The sequence below is a fragment of the Triturus cristatus genome, chromosome 2_1, assembly GCF_964204655.1.
Source record: "Triturus cristatus chromosome 2_1, aTriCri1.1, whole genome shotgun sequence".
Classification (NCBI taxonomy): domain Eukaryota; kingdom Metazoa; phylum Chordata; class Amphibia; order Caudata; family Salamandridae; genus Triturus; species Triturus cristatus.
Window position 1 is genome coordinate 1,182,148,894 of NC_140581.1, and position 17,784 is coordinate 1,182,166,677.

At 40.8% G+C, this 17,784-nt stretch overlaps 1 protein-coding gene across 2 annotated transcripts in view; it reads left to right on the top strand.

Moving 5' to 3' along the window:
• Positions 1–17,784, top strand: part of DNAH6 (dynein axonemal heavy chain 6) — a 2,458,578-nt gene that overhangs the window by 603,798 nt on the left and 1,836,996 nt on the right. For both annotated transcript variants that reach the window (XM_085636629.1, XM_085636630.1), the window contains exons 17-18: positions 8,088–8,201; positions 10,120–10,263. In XM_085636629.1, coding sequence (XP_085492755.1) covers positions 8,088–8,201; positions 10,120–10,263 — 258 coding nt within the window. The remainder of the gene's footprint in view (positions 1–8,087; positions 8,202–10,119; positions 10,264–17,784) is intronic.

A 17,784-nucleotide genomic window follows, 5' to 3' on the forward strand; every position in this document is an offset into this window, starting at 1 on the left:
CTGAATAACAAAGAAGGAAAAGGAGAAAAGAAGAAGAAGAAGAAGAAGAAGAGATTATGTATCAGAATCTCCCTGATTACCTCCCCAAATGCACAGCTAATTCCTCTTCGCTGTTCTGCCCAAAAGGTGTTTTGGTGTGTAAATCAATTATGTAGCGGGATTCAAGTCTCCGCAAGCGTTGCACTCTATCCCCACCCCTTGGATTAGTAAATACACAGTCCAAACCAAAGTACTGTAACAGTTCCCTGTTGCTGTTATGTTTGAGGGCGAAATGTCTGGCTACTGGGTAGTTGCTGTCATTATTCATAATTGCACGCTGATGTTCCAAGATGCGCATTTTTACACTATGAATAGTGCTGCCAATGTACTTTAGTCCACAGGGACCCAAGAGGCAGTAAACTACATGAGTGGTGGTACAGGTGATAAATTTATCTATGAGTTTAGGTCTTTTTATCCCAGCAATAGTGTAGCTCAGGGTTCTTTTACTGTTGCAACAAGCTTTACATTTCCCACATGGGAAAAAACCTTTCATGTCTTTCAGGACACCTTTAGATTGACTTACAGGTGGTAGGTAGCTCTGAACCAGTTTATCCCTCAAAGACCGTGATTTGCGGAAAGTAATCAATGGCACTGCTGGGATATCTTTACCCATTACGGAATCAGTTTGCAAGATGTGCCAATTCCTTTTCATTATTCTCCTCAAAGTATTAGCATCATCTGAGAAAGTTGTTATCATCCGAAGTTTGCTACCTTCTAAATTTGTTCTTTTTTTACTGTTAGTCTGGATGTCAGTCCGGATTAACAGATCCTTCCTCTGGATATTGTTGACTTTCACCAATGCTGCGTTTAGAACTTCCTGACTATAGCCCCTAGTTAAAAATCTTGCCATACAATTTGAGGTAGCAGACACAAAATCAGCCTCTCTGGAACAATTTCGTTTCAGCCGGAGAAGTTCCCCATAGGGTATACTGTTTATCAGCTTGGGGGGGTGATTACTGCTGCCATGTAAGATTTAGTTACCGGCAGTTGGTTTCCGATATAATTCGGTTCCAAGGTTGCCATCCCTCACCTGCACCTTCAGGTCTAGATAGTTGACTTCCGTGGTGCTGATTTCATATGTGAACCCAAGATTGAGGTTATTATCATTGAGTTCAGAAATGAAATCCTTCGCCTGTTTAATTGAACCTCTCCAAACTATAAAAAGATCGTCGATGTAACGGTGCCACACAACTATGTGTTCGGCCCATTTTTGTCTTTCATCACTGAGGGCCACCTGCACCTCCCACCAGCCTACGAAAAGATTCGCATAGCTGGGGGCGAAGCAGGTGCCCATAGCTGTTCCAGAGATTTGTTTAAATAATTAACCCTGAAATAGGAAAATATTGTTGTGGAGACAGAATTCAATGAATTCAAGCAGCATGATACTGTGTTCTGCGAATTTTAGGGGCCTTTTATTGAGGAAGTATTGTATTGCCATTATACCCTGGTGGTGATCAATACAGGTGTATAGGATAGTGATATCCATGGCAATTAGTTTAAAGGTAGGTTCCCAGTGAATGTCCATCAGATGAAAAATAAAATCTTTGGTGTCCTTGACATATGACTTGAGTTGTATGACAAATGGATGAAGAAAACTGTCTATATAAATCGACATATTCTCTGCCAAACTGCCCTTTTGAAGAGACTATCGGTCTCCCAGGTGGATCAACTTTGTCTTTGTGGATTTTCGGTAATTGGTAGAACGTAGGTGTGACTGGATCATTGTTACGTAGAAAGAGAAATTCATTGATATCAAGCAACCCTAGATTATGCCATTTAGAAATCAAGGTATGATACTGGGTGATGCTAGTTTGATACAGTTCTTTGTTAGTTTTTTCATAGAACCTGATGTCATTCAGCTGTCGGTAAGATTCTCGACAATATTGTTCTCTTGTAAGTAACACTACGTTGCCACCTTTGTCCGAAGGTTTACAGATTATATTTTCATCCATAGCCAAATTTTTAAGGATCATTTCTTGTTCATGGGTTAAGTTCCTCTGTTGTTTCGGTGTGCAGGAAGCAGTCTTGATTCTGAATTTCTGAAGATCATGAAGTACTGCATCGGAAAACGAGTCTATGGCGTCGTATGGCATTTGTGGATTGAAAATAGAGGGAGGCTTGAAGGTGGTCAAAGGTGTTTCTTGTTCAATCCCCGCCCGGTGTACTCTCAGGACTAAATCTTCACTCTGTGTGGTTGTGATTGCTTCTTCTGCTCGTAATTCTTCCAGCAATTCAATTGTGTTCAGATCCTGGACCGTTAGGACATCTGTTACCTTATGCCTAGGTTTTTGCTTCAGTCTCCTCGTTTCAGTTATAGAAGGTTTTAATTTGAAATATTTCTGCAATTTGATTTTGCGGATAAATTTGAATAAGTCGATGCGCGTCTGCGTGTATTCTAAGCGGTCGCTCGGGCAGAATGATAGTCCTAATTTCAAGGCTGCCTCTTCGGCTTCGCTTAATACACGTGGCGTGAGGTTAATGATGGTCAGATCATTTATTTCTTCTACCACCGTTTTCCCCTGTTGCTGCGCTTCGCTCGAGATGCGCCCCTGCCTCTTCCTCTGCTTCGTGCGCCACCAGCCACCTCTCCTTGTCCGTCTGCGTTTTCCGGAGGCTTGCTCTTTCCGCCTCTCAGCCACGTTTGCCGTATAAGATCGAACTCCAAGTGAAAAGGATTTTTCGTTTTGTCACTCTGAGGGGCAGTCGTGTCTTCTCCCGATAGTTCACTTTCCGTGACCTCAGATTCGGAAGTTTCTATTCTATCAGACGATACCGGAGATTTCTTCTTGTGGATGGCTTTACGTGGTTCGTCAAATTTTCTTGCGAAGGTCAGAATCCTACCTTGGGCGTAATCGCGTTCATCACGCTCAAATTTGTCCTGCTTGCGTTGTCGTATTTTCAATTCGTATTTTTGTAAACGTTTCTTCATTTCTTCCTTCAACTCTTCCTGTTTGGCTTTGTCATCATCGTTAGCAATTTCTTTCTCCAGATTTGCAATTTCCACCAATGCCTTTTCTCTGTCGCTCCACGCGAATTTAACCAGGATTGCGAGCATGCCTTTGCATGACGCTGCTGTGTATTCAGCCCATTCTTCCAGGAGACAAGGATCCGGGTTTTCATAAGCGGGCACAGTGTAAATCCGTAGGCCCCTAGGCACTCTGTCGACATCCATGTAACTTTGGAGGGAGGTGGCTTCCCACCACTTTCTTACCTCCCTTTCATAGAGTCTTTCGAGTTTGGTGAAAAGTGTGCGCAAGGTTTTGCGAGTGTTTGACTCATTAGATACAGCCTGTGGGTTCACTGATGACGATGTTGTGGTTTTCTTGAAGATGTCATGAGCTGCCTCGCGACGATCTGCTTCGTCAAACATTGCTTGTGGTTTGCTTGAATATAAGGAAGAGAGAGTATACTCTTCCTTCTAACGGACTCCCATACGCCTGACGCGGGACTCGTAATGCAGTAATTGAGGAGGATTGTAATATAGATAGGAGCACGCCTTACCCGATCCCGTTGCTTTCACTGGAAGGGACGGTCCGTGCTCATTCTGCTCCTGCGGTTGCAGTCCTCACTCCTGTGTAGATGCACAGCTGCAGTGTCCTCACGTGGTGCCCTGGAAACAATTTCGCTACCAAGTTGCACCAGAAGCCAAGGCACTCGTAGGCGGGTGCTGTAACGCGGTGGTGCCCCGCGTTCAAAATCAGCGCTACCAACAAAGTCCACACTTTCGGACAAAGTACAGCACTCAGGGAATATTCCGTAGGTTTGTTTATTCAGCAACAAACAAAAGACAGACGCGTTTCAGGTTATCCTTCTTCAGTGTCTATTTGCGCTAGCCGCGCGAGAGCATTTTGAAATCAAAATCCATTGACGTCACTTCCCCCACCGGTATAGCTAATGCAATATTCATCTATCACATGGCGGCCATCTTAACAGGGCGAAGTCAACGTACCAACTTATATGGATAAACCCTTATTCTTGTTTATCGCTCGACATTCAAGGGTAAAATCATAATCATCAAGACTACACAATTGTTACAAATCCAGCTATAAAAGGCATGAATGCAATCAAGATGTGATTATCTAAACATATTGTGAATATCGCTTCACAATTGTGTGTCATGAAAAGCTACACATGTTCATAAAATTAAGCTTATTAATGTTAAGATTAATGTTTAATGAATTATTTAATCCAGAAGTATATCTATTAGATCAATTGGACGATATGAGGTTTTTTGCTACAATATGTACGCCGATCCACGGCTTAAAGTCAACCATGGACTTTAGAGGTATGCCACTCTAAACAAAAACACAGACTGCCATAAGGCATTTAGCTTTTGTCCTTTTTTTAGCCATTTTTATAATATTTCTTTTAGTTCAGTTTGATGATTTTTACATTTCATCACATCATTATTGAGGATGAAGCAACTGGAAGTCAGATGGTGTACCACTAAACACAGCTCTACAACTATGACTACCTAAAGAAATGTTAATATGGAGAAATGTGCATACCAGCAGTGTAGCAACTCTATACCATCAGGGAGTGTTAGACTGAGTCATTGTGAATAGCTGTAGTTGCTGAAAAGTTCCCAGAAATTCTACCAGATTTCACTTCTTGCAGGTGTTGTCAGATAGTAGCTCAGTGCCCACAGTGAGTTTGAGAGTACAATAGAACATACTGACAAGAAGGCCAATGTTGCAAGTGGAAAGTCAAGTCACTGACTATGCTCATTACTCTTTAAAAAAATATTCAGTGAAGTATCTACGTTCAGTAAAATAAACTAAAGACAAGGTAATATGAAGATAAAATATGCTAAATGAAATGCAGATACTGTGCTTAACTGTGAGAATACATCTCATGTAGATTGGTATACACATTGTTGGCATTTAGCAAAAGTAAGACTACATCATACACTAGCACCCATGCACATAGATCTGGGCACATGATCTTCTGTGGTGGAAGAAAGATAACAGAGGATATTGCCAATAATAATGTTAAGCCCTGTATATGTTACATGGCAACAAATAAGCAAATAAAATCCGTATGCACATTACCTCTTATTAGCAGTGGTCCTGCTGCAATAGAAACTAAGGGCCTGATTTAGATCTTGACGGAGAGGTTACTCACAATGGTGATGGATGTCCGGCCGCTGAAATATAAATCCCATAGGATATAATGGGATTTATATTTCGGCGGATGGGATATCTGTCACTGCTGTGATGGAGTAACCCTTCCGTAAAGATATAATCATGCCCTTAATCTTTGAACATATTCTGTAAACATTGCAAACACGGCCTCTGACAAATCCTTATGGTGCTGATATTTATAAACACTGATAACCACTGATTTTGGGAAGCTCGCAAAATACTGGAAAATATCGACTTGGATTCACAAACATAAACACTGAAAACAGGAAAGCCTACATATGTATTTTCCCCAACTACTTTTAAAATGTAATATGCGATTTTAGGTTACGTGCATTTCCTAGTTGATTATGCTACATTACATACTCCCAGTGTATAAAATTGAATCAAATCTTAAAATTCTGTTATTTTTGGTAGATTATCATCAAAAATAAATAATTTGTTGTGGGAAGGTAATCTAGGCTGAAAAGTATGTAGTGAAGCTTAATTCTTACTACTTATCACCCATACATCAGTTCTAGAATATGAAATATAATCTATCTAGTTTTACCTGAAGTACATTACAAAAGGCATGCATATTTATTTTTGTGATCACAACAAATTGAGACAGAACTTGATGAACACCTCAAAATATGCAAGAAACTGCAAGTGCTCTGTACTTAGCAACAAAATAATAAACTAGGACTTTGTCAAGCCTTGAAGGCTGCTCAGGCTGAACGATCCTACAGAAAAATGACTGTTGACATTTCTCATACCCTTAGTAATAATGAATGTCAGTAGCAGTAGCTCATCTACTTTACTGACTTGCAGGGTTGGTAATGGGAGGCAAATCATTTCAGTGACCCTGTATGCATCAGTGCATTAGCCAGATTCCTTCTCTTAGGAAAGTGAATCACAATCTGATAGATTAAAACCTCCAGCTATAAGTACCATGTGTCTAGGTTCCACGAGGGAATTATTATCTAGGAGCCTGAGAGGATTTTAAAACAGCTTTATTGTACAATCAATTTTTCATATAGGTTTTTGGTTGGGTATACATTATGTAGACACATGTTAAAGTAGTCTATTTCAAATTTCAGAGCATGGCAGTCAGAAATAGGTGTTTGGCAGATTCATGGCCACAACATACACATTTTGGTAGCCAAATGAGTACATCCCTAGAATGGCGCTCAATTATGTTTTTAGACAATGGTCCCTATTCACAACACATTGTGATACATTACAACTTTTTGGAATTCACAGATACTCCCAGGAATACTCATGGAAAGATGCACTAGGTGCAGTTTTCCATGCATATTTTAGGGAAGGTCATGTGATATTCCCAGCAGGATCCTGTTCCTGCTATGCTGAGTTCTCCATAGTAGAGTATTCCACACATGGGGGTAGGATCCCATGTGCACATGTCAATTTCTTTTTTTACTTTTTTTTCCCCACAGATAGAAACCACTTCCCCTTAGCTCTGAGATGTGCTCCCCTTCCCATCCTAGAAGAGAACTTAAACCAGCCCTTAGTTGGACTGAATCTCTGACTCTTTCCAAGGTGGAAAAGGAAGTACAGGAGTTTCTGAATGCTGACAGACAGCCATGTTTGAGGGCGTTTACAAACTTCCAGTCATACCATCCCTTGGAATGCCAGATTTTCACCACTTGATCTGCACTTGTGGTGGAGGTCGCCGCATACTTAAGTGGCCTTATGTGTGCCAGATATTCCTGGGTGAATTGTTGGCAGGTGTAAGTAAGGTAAATTTGGTCATTCAAATACGTTTATTAGTGAATTTACTTTTGTGAATAGACCCCATTCCTTTACATCTTCTTTTATCTTGGTCAATAGGGCCCATTGTTTAAATTTTCTTTCCTGACTTATGCGTTAGTTTTTTTATGTCCTGTTCTTAAATTCATTTATTGAACACTCATTTCCTAATTTGCTTCTAATCATAAAGACTGCACTATTTTACAAGTTCCCAATATCAACGAACTATAAGTTCTTCTTGGTGGTGTTGTTTTCTTTGACATAACATGTACTACCTTTTTAAATTAGCCAAACCAGTTCAAATATAGTGACAGAAGAATCAGTGAACTAAATGTATTTGTGAGATGGTGTTTCTGGTAAGATTGAGCTGTCTACCTTTTCACTGCTAAGCATCAGCCTGCCAACCAGAGAAACAGTATGGTTTGTGTGGTTAAAAAAGGATAAATGACGGGGATGTTGTTTTTAACATTGGGCTATTTTGGAGAAAATAAAACTGATTATTGACCTGCTGAAAATGCCATAAAAGTGAGGCCTTCAAATATGCAAATTAACCTTTTTCTCTATGTAATTAAATCAAGTTTCTCATTCTTTATCGTGGGTTTTGGAGGGAGAAATCCATTATTTATTTATTTATTTATTTAATGTTTTAAGCAGCGCCACGTTTACATTTTTTTCAGCCGCTTTTCATCACTGAGGTAATATAATGACTGCTGCTATTAAAGTGTGATGTATAAGGAGTCCAAATTGATTTGAGGCATAGACACCAGTCAGTGTTCCTAATTCATAATAGGAATGTGGATATCTATTTGAAATTGCATGGAAACGTAGGGCCTGAATTAGAGTTTGATAGACAGGTACTCTGTCACAAACATGTCTGGACCTCTGCTTTGAAATAATTATGCTGACTCCAAAATCTTTTCTAAACATTGAAAATCTATCTGCAAACTTACTTCTCATTGCAACCTGATTTTGTGATTCATGGACTGCCATTTGTCAACTTAGGTGCTCAAAAATTTGTGATTTGCGTCATAAGGGATACATTTCAGTTGTGGACCATGTTATATTCCAATTTTCTGGTATTTAGTCATGTTTTTTCCTCCTAACTTCATCTTTAATTCAAAAGTAACCTGCCTGATTTTTTTTAATATGTCTTTAAAGGTGGAGGTTTCAAGGTTTGATGAGTTGGAAGAAGTCAGCGCAGAGCTGAAGCTCAAGCAGCTTCTTTGGGATTCTTTACAAGAATGGGCTGTTCTTCAAGAGGATTGGCTGAAGGTACATCACATGACTAGAGTCCAGCACTTTTTAAATATTTGGCATGAAAAAAAATATCACAAGGCAGAGGACTCGGTCCATTCAATTTTATAATATTTCAAATGTAAAATGAATGGAAATTGCTCAAATATTGCTTTACAAAATGTTTTTAAAATGTGATGCATTCTTGCTTTCTGAGATATCCAATAGAAAATCAAATCTGAAAGCTTAATAATTCCTTTGTAGGTATAACACAAACCTACAACTAAAGTGATAGCAGCAGACCAAACAGATCTTACAATGTCTTACTGTCTTGGTTCTAAACAATGCAGAAAGGTTCCACTATAATGCTATTTTATCTCAGTCTAAAAAACCAAGCCTGACATTATCTATATGTAGCACATTTCACCAAGCACATTATGGAGATTTTTCAGATGTTTATTATATTTTACTATTGTTAATTAGAGTTGTATTCCCGTCGAAGATAGCGCTAAAGAGACTGTATGTTGAGATGTCCCAATCTAAATCTTACGCTCAGATCCCTGGGGGCTCACTAACTGATCTCTTTATGGACCATAAGGTGGTTTACTCACTGGAACCCTATTGGGATACTATTATTGGAACTGGAGACAGGAAGTTGTACCACCAATTTAGAGTTGGATGCTTACCTTTAAAATCATTTACTAAAAATTGGAGTCATAATCTGGGTTCAAATATGGATTCTTCCTGTCACTGTTGCCCAGGGATTCCAGAGACCATTCCACATGTGCTATTTGTTTGCCCAGCATATAGAGTACCCCGTATGAAGTGGATTAAGCCCCTGTGCAAACAGTTAGGTATATGTTCTGCGCAAACAGCTCTGCGCATTTTTAAGTGCGACACAAAGGAGGTTATTGTAGTTGCCATGGCGAAGTTCTGGTCCTCGTGTTGGGTCATAAGAAGGAAATATTTGCAGACTTAAAATTTATCATTGGGTCGTATGTTTTCTGGATTATTGCTTTGTATTGATTCATTGTCATTATGTTAGTCTTGGTATATTTAATATTTTTTTATGTAATTTATTGATGTGGGCTTTGTATACTGTTGATACTGTGTCTTTTATGATTTTTAATCGAATAAAGACTAATGAAATGAGTTGTATTCTGTTGCAAACGTTAATATACGTGGTGCCAGATGGACAAGATATGTTACAAAAGGTGGTAGAAAATTGAGCACCAACTCTTGGTGACCAATTTTAAATGTTATGATGCAATCTATGTACTAGTATGTCACATTGCAAAATATCCAGTTGCAGGAGGTCGCAGGATGATCTACCTAATGAATATTAATTAGGTAACCCACTATTTGTGCCCTCTACGATTGGCTACAAACACAGTACCACCATCCTGTGTGGGCATTCCCAGTTTGCTGCGTTCCCACTGATATTTTGTTTAACACAGCACATGTTCCTTAAAGGAACTGGTGCTACATTAAGAAAAGAGCTTCCAGAAGCATCAAGGATTAGCAGGCAGTCCTCTGGGCCATTGCTATTCCTCTGAGGCTGCCAACATGATTCACAAAGAAGAAACTGACCAAAAGGGACAGCTTTCCTTTATTGAAACAGTTACCACATCCTTTGAGGTGTCAGTAATTGATCATTGGTTTGCGACACCATTGAGAAATTCCACACTGAATCACAATTAGAAGAGAATGACCCTTTCATGCCCATTCCTAACTTTGTTTCAGTATGTGTTGGTAAACCCATTTTCTGAGTTAGAAACATTTTTCTGACATGCAAGGGTTTACGCCCACAAAATGTCTTTGTACATCTGGTCCTTGAAAAAGTTCAGTGAGGCTAAACTAAGTTAACCAGACTGTGTTTACAACCTTTGATCGTGCAGCAGATATCTCAGATTTGTTTAATGTTGATTATTAATTGTGCCTATGTTGATTCCTACAGTCTCAATTTGATATTTTGGATCCAGAACTTCTAAATGTTCAAGTAACTAAATATGCTAAATTTGTGAGCCAGCTGGAGAAGGGTTTGCCTACAAATAATGTGTTACCACAACTCAAACAGAAGGTTGACGCGATGAAAGGAAAGGTAATATATATTTCATGAACCTTGTTTGTATTCTCTTCCTGCAACCCTTCTTTTATAGCCATGTAAATGATTGATCATGTGGTTTATTAACTTAGATTAGTATTTGTATAGCGCAGCAAATGCCCGAAGGCATCTTGGCGCTGGTGTCTGCTGATTCATATTTTCTGAAGCTTTTCTGAAGAAGGACTGCTGCCAACTACAGCCTCTGAAGTTTGTTAGTAAACCTTGCTGCATACCCAGATATACAGCATTGCAGTAATCCATCAGTGATAACACTAAGGCGACAACCACTGTTGTCTGAAGATCAGATAACATGAAAGGCAAACCTTTTTTGCAGTATCTTTTAAAGAAAAAGCAGAAGAGATGAGCTGATTTGTCTGGTCTGTGAACTTGAGTGTAGAGTCAAAAACTACTCCTAAGGTTTTTACTTTAGTGCCTGGGGTTGGTAAAGAAACAAGCGTGGACGGCCACCAAGAGGAATTCCAGAATGACAAATCTGACCTAAAGAGGAGCACCTCCATCTTATCAGAGTTCAGTTTTAGGCACTGGCTGTTTGTCCAGTTAAGAATCACTCTCATACAGTTATTAAACCTGAGGGCATCCTTCTCAACGTTGTTGGAAATAGAAACAACTATTTCACGTGATCGGCATAAGATATTGTTTTAAAGCCAAAAGATCTGGTCAATTCGGCCAGCGGGACCACATAAATATTGAACCCCACCCATCAAGGAGAAGGAGCTGGAGGTAAATTCTCCAACGAGCTAGCTACACTCTGTTGCTAAGAAAAGAAACTAGGAGATTGAGGGTTACACCTTCAATACCAATCTCCACTACGTGCTGTTTCAGGACCCTATAGCGGACCCTTATCAAAGGCTGCAGATAGGTCCAAAAGGACCTGCACAGCCTTTTTATCACTATCCATGATGGAACGGATATCCTCTGTGGCCAACAATGTGGCTTCAGTGCTGTGGGCCTTCCTAAAGCCAAATCGTGTTCCATCTAGCATGTTATTCTGCTCCAGCAATTTCTAGAGAACCAAGTTCAGGTGTCTGGTATGTGGCGGTTTATATGAAGAATTTCTTTTCTTTCAGCACACACAATAAGTATTTGAGTATTTACTTCCAGTTTATTTATGACTTACTTTTTATTTTGCAAAATATAAGCCTTTCAATAAGAAATGGTACATGTACCAACACAACTACAGTGCAAACGTCAATTGCATTTTTGGTAGAGAAGATAGATGTTTATATGTAGTACCAAAATACTGGGTAAACAAAGAGTTAATAATAGATAGGTTAGACAACAAAGAACATATACATGTCTACATATTTACCTGACAAGATAATGGGAAAGCATCCGAGTGTACAAATGAGTTGAGAATAGTTATGTGCAATCACTGTCAAGCATAAGTAGGTGGTCTTGAATGCAATTTTAAAATCGAAAATAGAGGTGATGGGGTTCAGTTGCACTGGGAGTTTACTCTGGTAACATACTCTGAGTAGCTTGAATGATTGAAATTGTGATGCAGAACAAGGAGGTTTGTGGTAGTAAAGGTTTGCTCTAATGGAGCGTTCACAACTCACAGTTTGAATGATAAACTTCTGATGGTGGACTAATACCCTTTGGCCCACTCAATGGAATTTGGCTATGGCGCTCAGCATATACAAGCATTGTCTAAAAAGAAGCAGGAACGTTTATCTGAAAAGATGCAGCTGTAGACCAAGCATTGTCTGATAATTTTTGACAGCCTCAAATCTCATAGGCCCTCATAATGACGAAGGCCTGACCAAATGTGAAAAAAACCTTCATGATGCAATCTTTCGAAGGTCAACCTGGTGAGATCCTTTAGCAAGTTTTCCCAATAGCTGTTTTTCTTTTGAATGATCACACTTCAGAGACTAGGTCAACGGTGGTTGAACAATTTCAAATGAATATGATAGAACCTCTCACAAAAAATCTGGAATTTTGAATGAAAGTTTTTAAGCTTGACACTTACAGACTCATTTGAAAGTGGTTTGATGCTTTTCAATTGATGCACTTTCTCTTAAGTTATTTCCTAAAGAGTTCTCAGAATGACAGTCTTGCAAAGTATTTGTCCCTCTGCAGTGTATGTCAATGTGCAGCTCACATTGTGTCTCAGACACAGCACCTGGAGCCAACTACACAAAGCTTCAAGACTGTTACCTGTGTCTGCTTCGCCGAAGCTTGTTGTGTAGAGTCTGCAAAACTTAATTTCCTTGTGGATAGAGGGAGTCTTGCACCAACGCTCTTAGGCATTTCTCTATAGGGCTTCCTAGTACTGTACTCAGCACTTAGTAGTTCTTAAAACACAAGTGTTACACTGTTTATGAGGACAAAATCATTGAATATGTGCTTTATCTCACACTTATTCAGGCAAACAGGTTATGTATAATCAGCTCTCTGTCTATGCCTCTATATTTGAAGTACACACATTGAAATGTTCATGTTGATTGGTTTCAGTGGAAGAAACTCTGGCTGTTGAAGGGAAAACTAGAAGAATATAAAGGTGCGAAGAGCACTGGGAACACTAAAATACTTGCACCTAGACACCTTGTGGAAATCAAGCACACAACACCACAGATGCAATTTCAAGTATTGACCCAGTATTTAAGCATCACAAAAGAAGGGACTGTGTTAAAAGTAAACCCTAAAGATAGATCAATTGGATTTGTGCATAAACGTTCTTCAGCTGAGAAGAGTGAATAATGGGATGAGCTGCACAGGACATACTTGAAGGAGCTTTAGTCTGTGGCTGAATAATGTTCTAGGCTCTGTTTTGGGTGATGCAAGATTCACAGTTTCTTAGGTTATCAAAAAAGAAACCTGGTATGTACATTACCCTCTCTTTGGTGGACCTCATTTGCAGATTGGGTGGTGTGAAACGTTTCTTACACATCTAGTGTCCTTGAAACTTATCTTCAAATGTGGCATTACTGAGACACAGGATAACAAAATATGAACTAGAGGACTTTGACTACAGAGACAATGATTAATTAGTTGCATCATTTGTGTTGTCAGTCCAGAATACTATATCTTGAATTATTATTTTAGTGCATAACATAGCTGCTCTGCAACTACCAAAATTCCAAAATGTGTCTTACAGGGTTTCTTCTGGCAGATGCTAAGTTGTGTTGTTGGCAGCACATGAACAGCCCTTCATAGTAGCTACTGCTGTCATGACAGGCATTTTTTGGATCATTTAATTTTGACTTGTCTCTGTGAGATGCGGTATGCTACAAGCTGTATCAGAATGAAGAATTATTCTCTTCCTGATCCACTATGTATATTTTAGTGATGTGAACCTGAGGGTACACGGGGCTAGCAAAATGTTTTTCAATGTACAACTGAATGTTATGTTGAACATGTTTTTCTTGAGTTTTCTGGATTTGAAAATTATGAATGAAATATCACTGAAAACTGCAGAAAAGGAGATGGAACTTCGTTAACGAGTTACCACATAATTTCAAGATAGTTCAGTACACAAAGTTCTGATGGATACATCTGCCTGTGGATTCTTCATCTTTTGAATCTACCCCATGCACAGCATTCCACAGAAACTTTTCCCTATAGGTCTCCCACGAGGACGTCATAATACCACTGCTCTGCACGCAACTCTGTGCGATATCATCGGAGGCATAAGAAGACCTCGGCAACTTGCTGACGTCAGTTCCCATTTTTTCCGCGCAATCAACATGTGACGGTTTTTCTAGGCTCTCCATTTTCTAGGAGATTTTTTTGATTCTGTTGTTGCAATGTTGATGTTATTGAACATGTCTCCACCGAGGAAGTTGGGCTTCAAACCGTGTAGGGAATGTGGTGGTCAGACGTCCATCACTGGCCCCCCATGAAGACTGTCAATGGTGTTTGTCATTGGATTATGACTTTGAAGCCTGCTAGTTGTGTCGCAAGATGAACCAGAAAGCCTTGAAAGGAAGGAAAGTAATTATGATAATGGTGAAAGCTAAGAAGCAGAAGAGAGGTTGTTGGAGGTCATGACCTTCTTTGGAGAAGTGGAGAAGTGTGGCTCACTGGTTAGAGGAGGCAGACCTGGAAGCAGAGGTCAGCCCGGGACCCGGGTTCAGTTCCCGGCTCGGATGGGTCTTGAGTCCATAAATGTCCATGGACTCGATAATTCTCGTTCCAGTGCATACTCGATTCATGGGTCCACACTCTGCGACTCTGGGCAATAGCTTGCTTAATCTCCACATGGGCCCCTCGCGGCGGGATGCCTGGCTTTCACCTTGCGGATGCCCTGCCGGGTTATCTCACAGGGGAATACCAGGACGGGTTCCCTAAGCAAGCGCTTAGAGACCGCTTGGTGATTTGCGCTATATAAATTCCTGCACATTTACATTTACATTTACATTTGGAGTCACTGTCACCCCTCACTTCGAGGTCTTCTAAAAAGAAACATAAGAAGAAGCGGTGCCATGGGTCTCTCGTCTTTCTTTGAAAGGTGGTTCACCGATGTCTGCATCCCTGGATCCAGAACCACGGGTGCATAGAGAAGAGTTGTTCCCCACTCCATCTCTGATGATGTTTCCGGCTTTGTCCCCGTATCCGAGGCCGATGACTCCGGCTCCGAGGCTGAAGACTTCGACAGGGCAACCAGTATCGAAACTGCTATTGGTGGTCCCTCATATGACGCCAGTGCCCTCGAACCAGGATCCGACATTCCCAACTCCGGCGTCGGATCCTTCCACCTTTCTTAATGCTATGTTCTGCATTTTTGCAAGAGCTGCAACTCCTGCTGGTGTGCTGGTGGGCCCCATGGATCCAATATCATATTTTATGTTTATGTTTATGTTTTGGTTTTGTACAGCACAAGGCTGCCCCGAGGGCTTCCCCTCGCTGGTGAGTGTTGAACTGAGTAACTGCACCCACTTATGCATTAAAGAGGAAACAGCCAGGTCTTGAGTTTTTTCCTAAAGGTGAGTTCATCTTGCAGTGATCTGAGGCTAAGTGGGAAATCCTTCCACAAATTAGGTACCAAGTGCGCACATGATCTTCCTCCCCATCTTGTCCTTTTGACTCTGGTCGTGCTGAGGAGATGTAATTGAGAGGATTGTAAGAGTCTGGCTGGAACATACGTAGATACCAGATATCTGAGCTTTACTGGACCTTTGTTTTTATGGCCCTGTGTGCAATACAGAGGGAATTGAACTTCATTCTTTCCAATGGAGCTGTTTAGAGGATTCTGTTACTGGAACGTAGCTTGGAACCTTTAGCAGGAGCCTAGTTACCGTGTTTTGCACCACCTAAAATGTCTTTATTACATACTTAGGTGAGGCCACATAAAGAGAGTTGCCATAGTCCAAACGTGAGACGTAATCACAGTTTTTCTTAAATGATCTGGGATCAGAGCTAGTATCTTCCTGATCATTCTAAGTAGCCCAAAGCAGATTCCAGATAATTTGTTTAATTGATAATCCATTGCAAGGGCTCTATCTAGCCATATTCACAAGTTTTTTTATAGAGGATTTGGGGTCAGGAGGGTAGCCCATACCATTTAGCCAGCTATCCAATGGTCTGGGTATGGCCATGTTTCCTAGTACCATTAGTTCCGTCTAGTCGCAGTTTAGCTTTAAGTAACAGTTCAACATCTAGTGAGCACTTTATACAAGCAGGGTACCAATTGTTGGTTACCAGAATTGAGACCATTTGTCAGAGAAACAACCACTGAGTGTCCTCTGCATATGAGACAGCTGACATGCTAAACTTCTGCACTATAGTGGCAAGCTGTTGAACATATATGGTAAACACCGTAGGGTGAGTGACCATCCCAGTGGCGCTCCACAAATAGTTAGCAGGCTGTCTGAGAAGCAGGCTTTTTCCATAACTTGATAAGATCTGTTTTTTAGGAAAGAGACGAGCCAATCCATCGCTCTATCCTGAATTTCTACTGCCCTTAGCCTAGTTTTGCAAGATGACATGATCAACAGTGTCAAATGCCGTGCTCAGGTCAAGTAGTTTGATAGAGGTGGAGCCTCCATTATCTAGCAGAGCTTTTAGCTCCTCTGACTACCAAAAGTGCCGATCTGTGCTATGCTGAGCACGAAAGCCCATCTGGGTTGCGTGGAGAATGGTATTGTCCTTCAAAAAATTGGCTAATGACCAGTTGACATGTTTATCCATACGTTTAACAAGAAAAGGTGAAGGAAGTGGCCCTTAGGGGCCACCCAGGTTACTTGCAACCACCTGCTATGCCTTCCCAAGAATGAAGAGTCGGTCAGACAGTAGAGAATACAAACATCGTTTATTAACAATACTCTGCAGAGGAGTCCAATCTGACCTGCACCCTAAGATGTCTGCAGAGGGACTGACCCCCCAACAGTCTGCAACACGTAATGATTCTTCCCTAGAGCCTCCAAACACACCCACAATGGAAAGTTACCGGGCTGGGCCGAACATGAACAAAGGAGGCACGGAAGGAAGAGCTACCACCTGCCAGATGGGCACATGCTATTTACAATTCAAGGCCACAGCGCCGAGTCTCAGCGTCTCCTAACGTGGGAGCAGAACTACACACTAGGATAGGTATGCGAGGGCCTATTCAATAGTAAATCTGGAAGCAGCCTTGACCAGGAGAGAAAATAATAATGAAGTACAGTGTTCTGCTGAGGCAAGCAATACTGAAAAATGAGGCCTAGTACGGGCACAGCCTAAGCAGCGTAATAGGGATTCCAAAATACAAAATGAAGTCACACTTGCTAACTGAAGTCTGCACATTAAGGGGATAACTCAGTGGGTTGCATAACATGAATACAAATGGCGTCTATTTAGCCACACACTGCTAACCTAATATAGCATGAAACGAGTGCATTGCAGGAATGGAATTTTCAAACCTAACAAAGGAAGTAATAATATGGGTCGAAGATTCAAGCTAGCCTGGCTGATGAGGGCTGTTAGCCCAAAACCGGTCCCATGATGCTTGTTTCTGGTCCAGGGAAGACATGGCTTGGCAGTTCGGGCTGGTCTGCTCCCATGAGGCACAGGGTCAAGACTGATTTACATATAGCTGTGTCTGAACTGGGATTGAAAAGTGAGCTGAAGAACGATGATAGATTCAACCCAGATCTGTGACTGGGGGTGAGTGTCTGAAAAGTTTCAGCGCTCCGTCCATCATCTCCTTGTGTTTGCTTTGCATGGGTTGAAGATTACCAAGTGTTGCTGGATCTAAGTGTTTTTTTTAGTATAGGTCTAATTACTGGATGCTTCCAGTGTTTTGGAACCAAACCCACGTCTAGTGAGCAATTGAGTAGCTCCACAAGTGAAGGAAGAATGACGTTTATCGCTTTGGGTAGGATATTTTTGAGGTGCAGGGTCTAATGGGGATCCAGATTTGGTTACTGTTATCAGATTGAGGATAGTTTCTTCGTTAAGCCTAGGGAATTAGTCTAGAGTTGGAGATAAATTCCTTACTGATTTTCTCCTCTGGAGTTGGTTCGGTATTATCCTGAAATTGGCCGTAGGTATCTGTCACTTTTTTGTGAAAGAAAG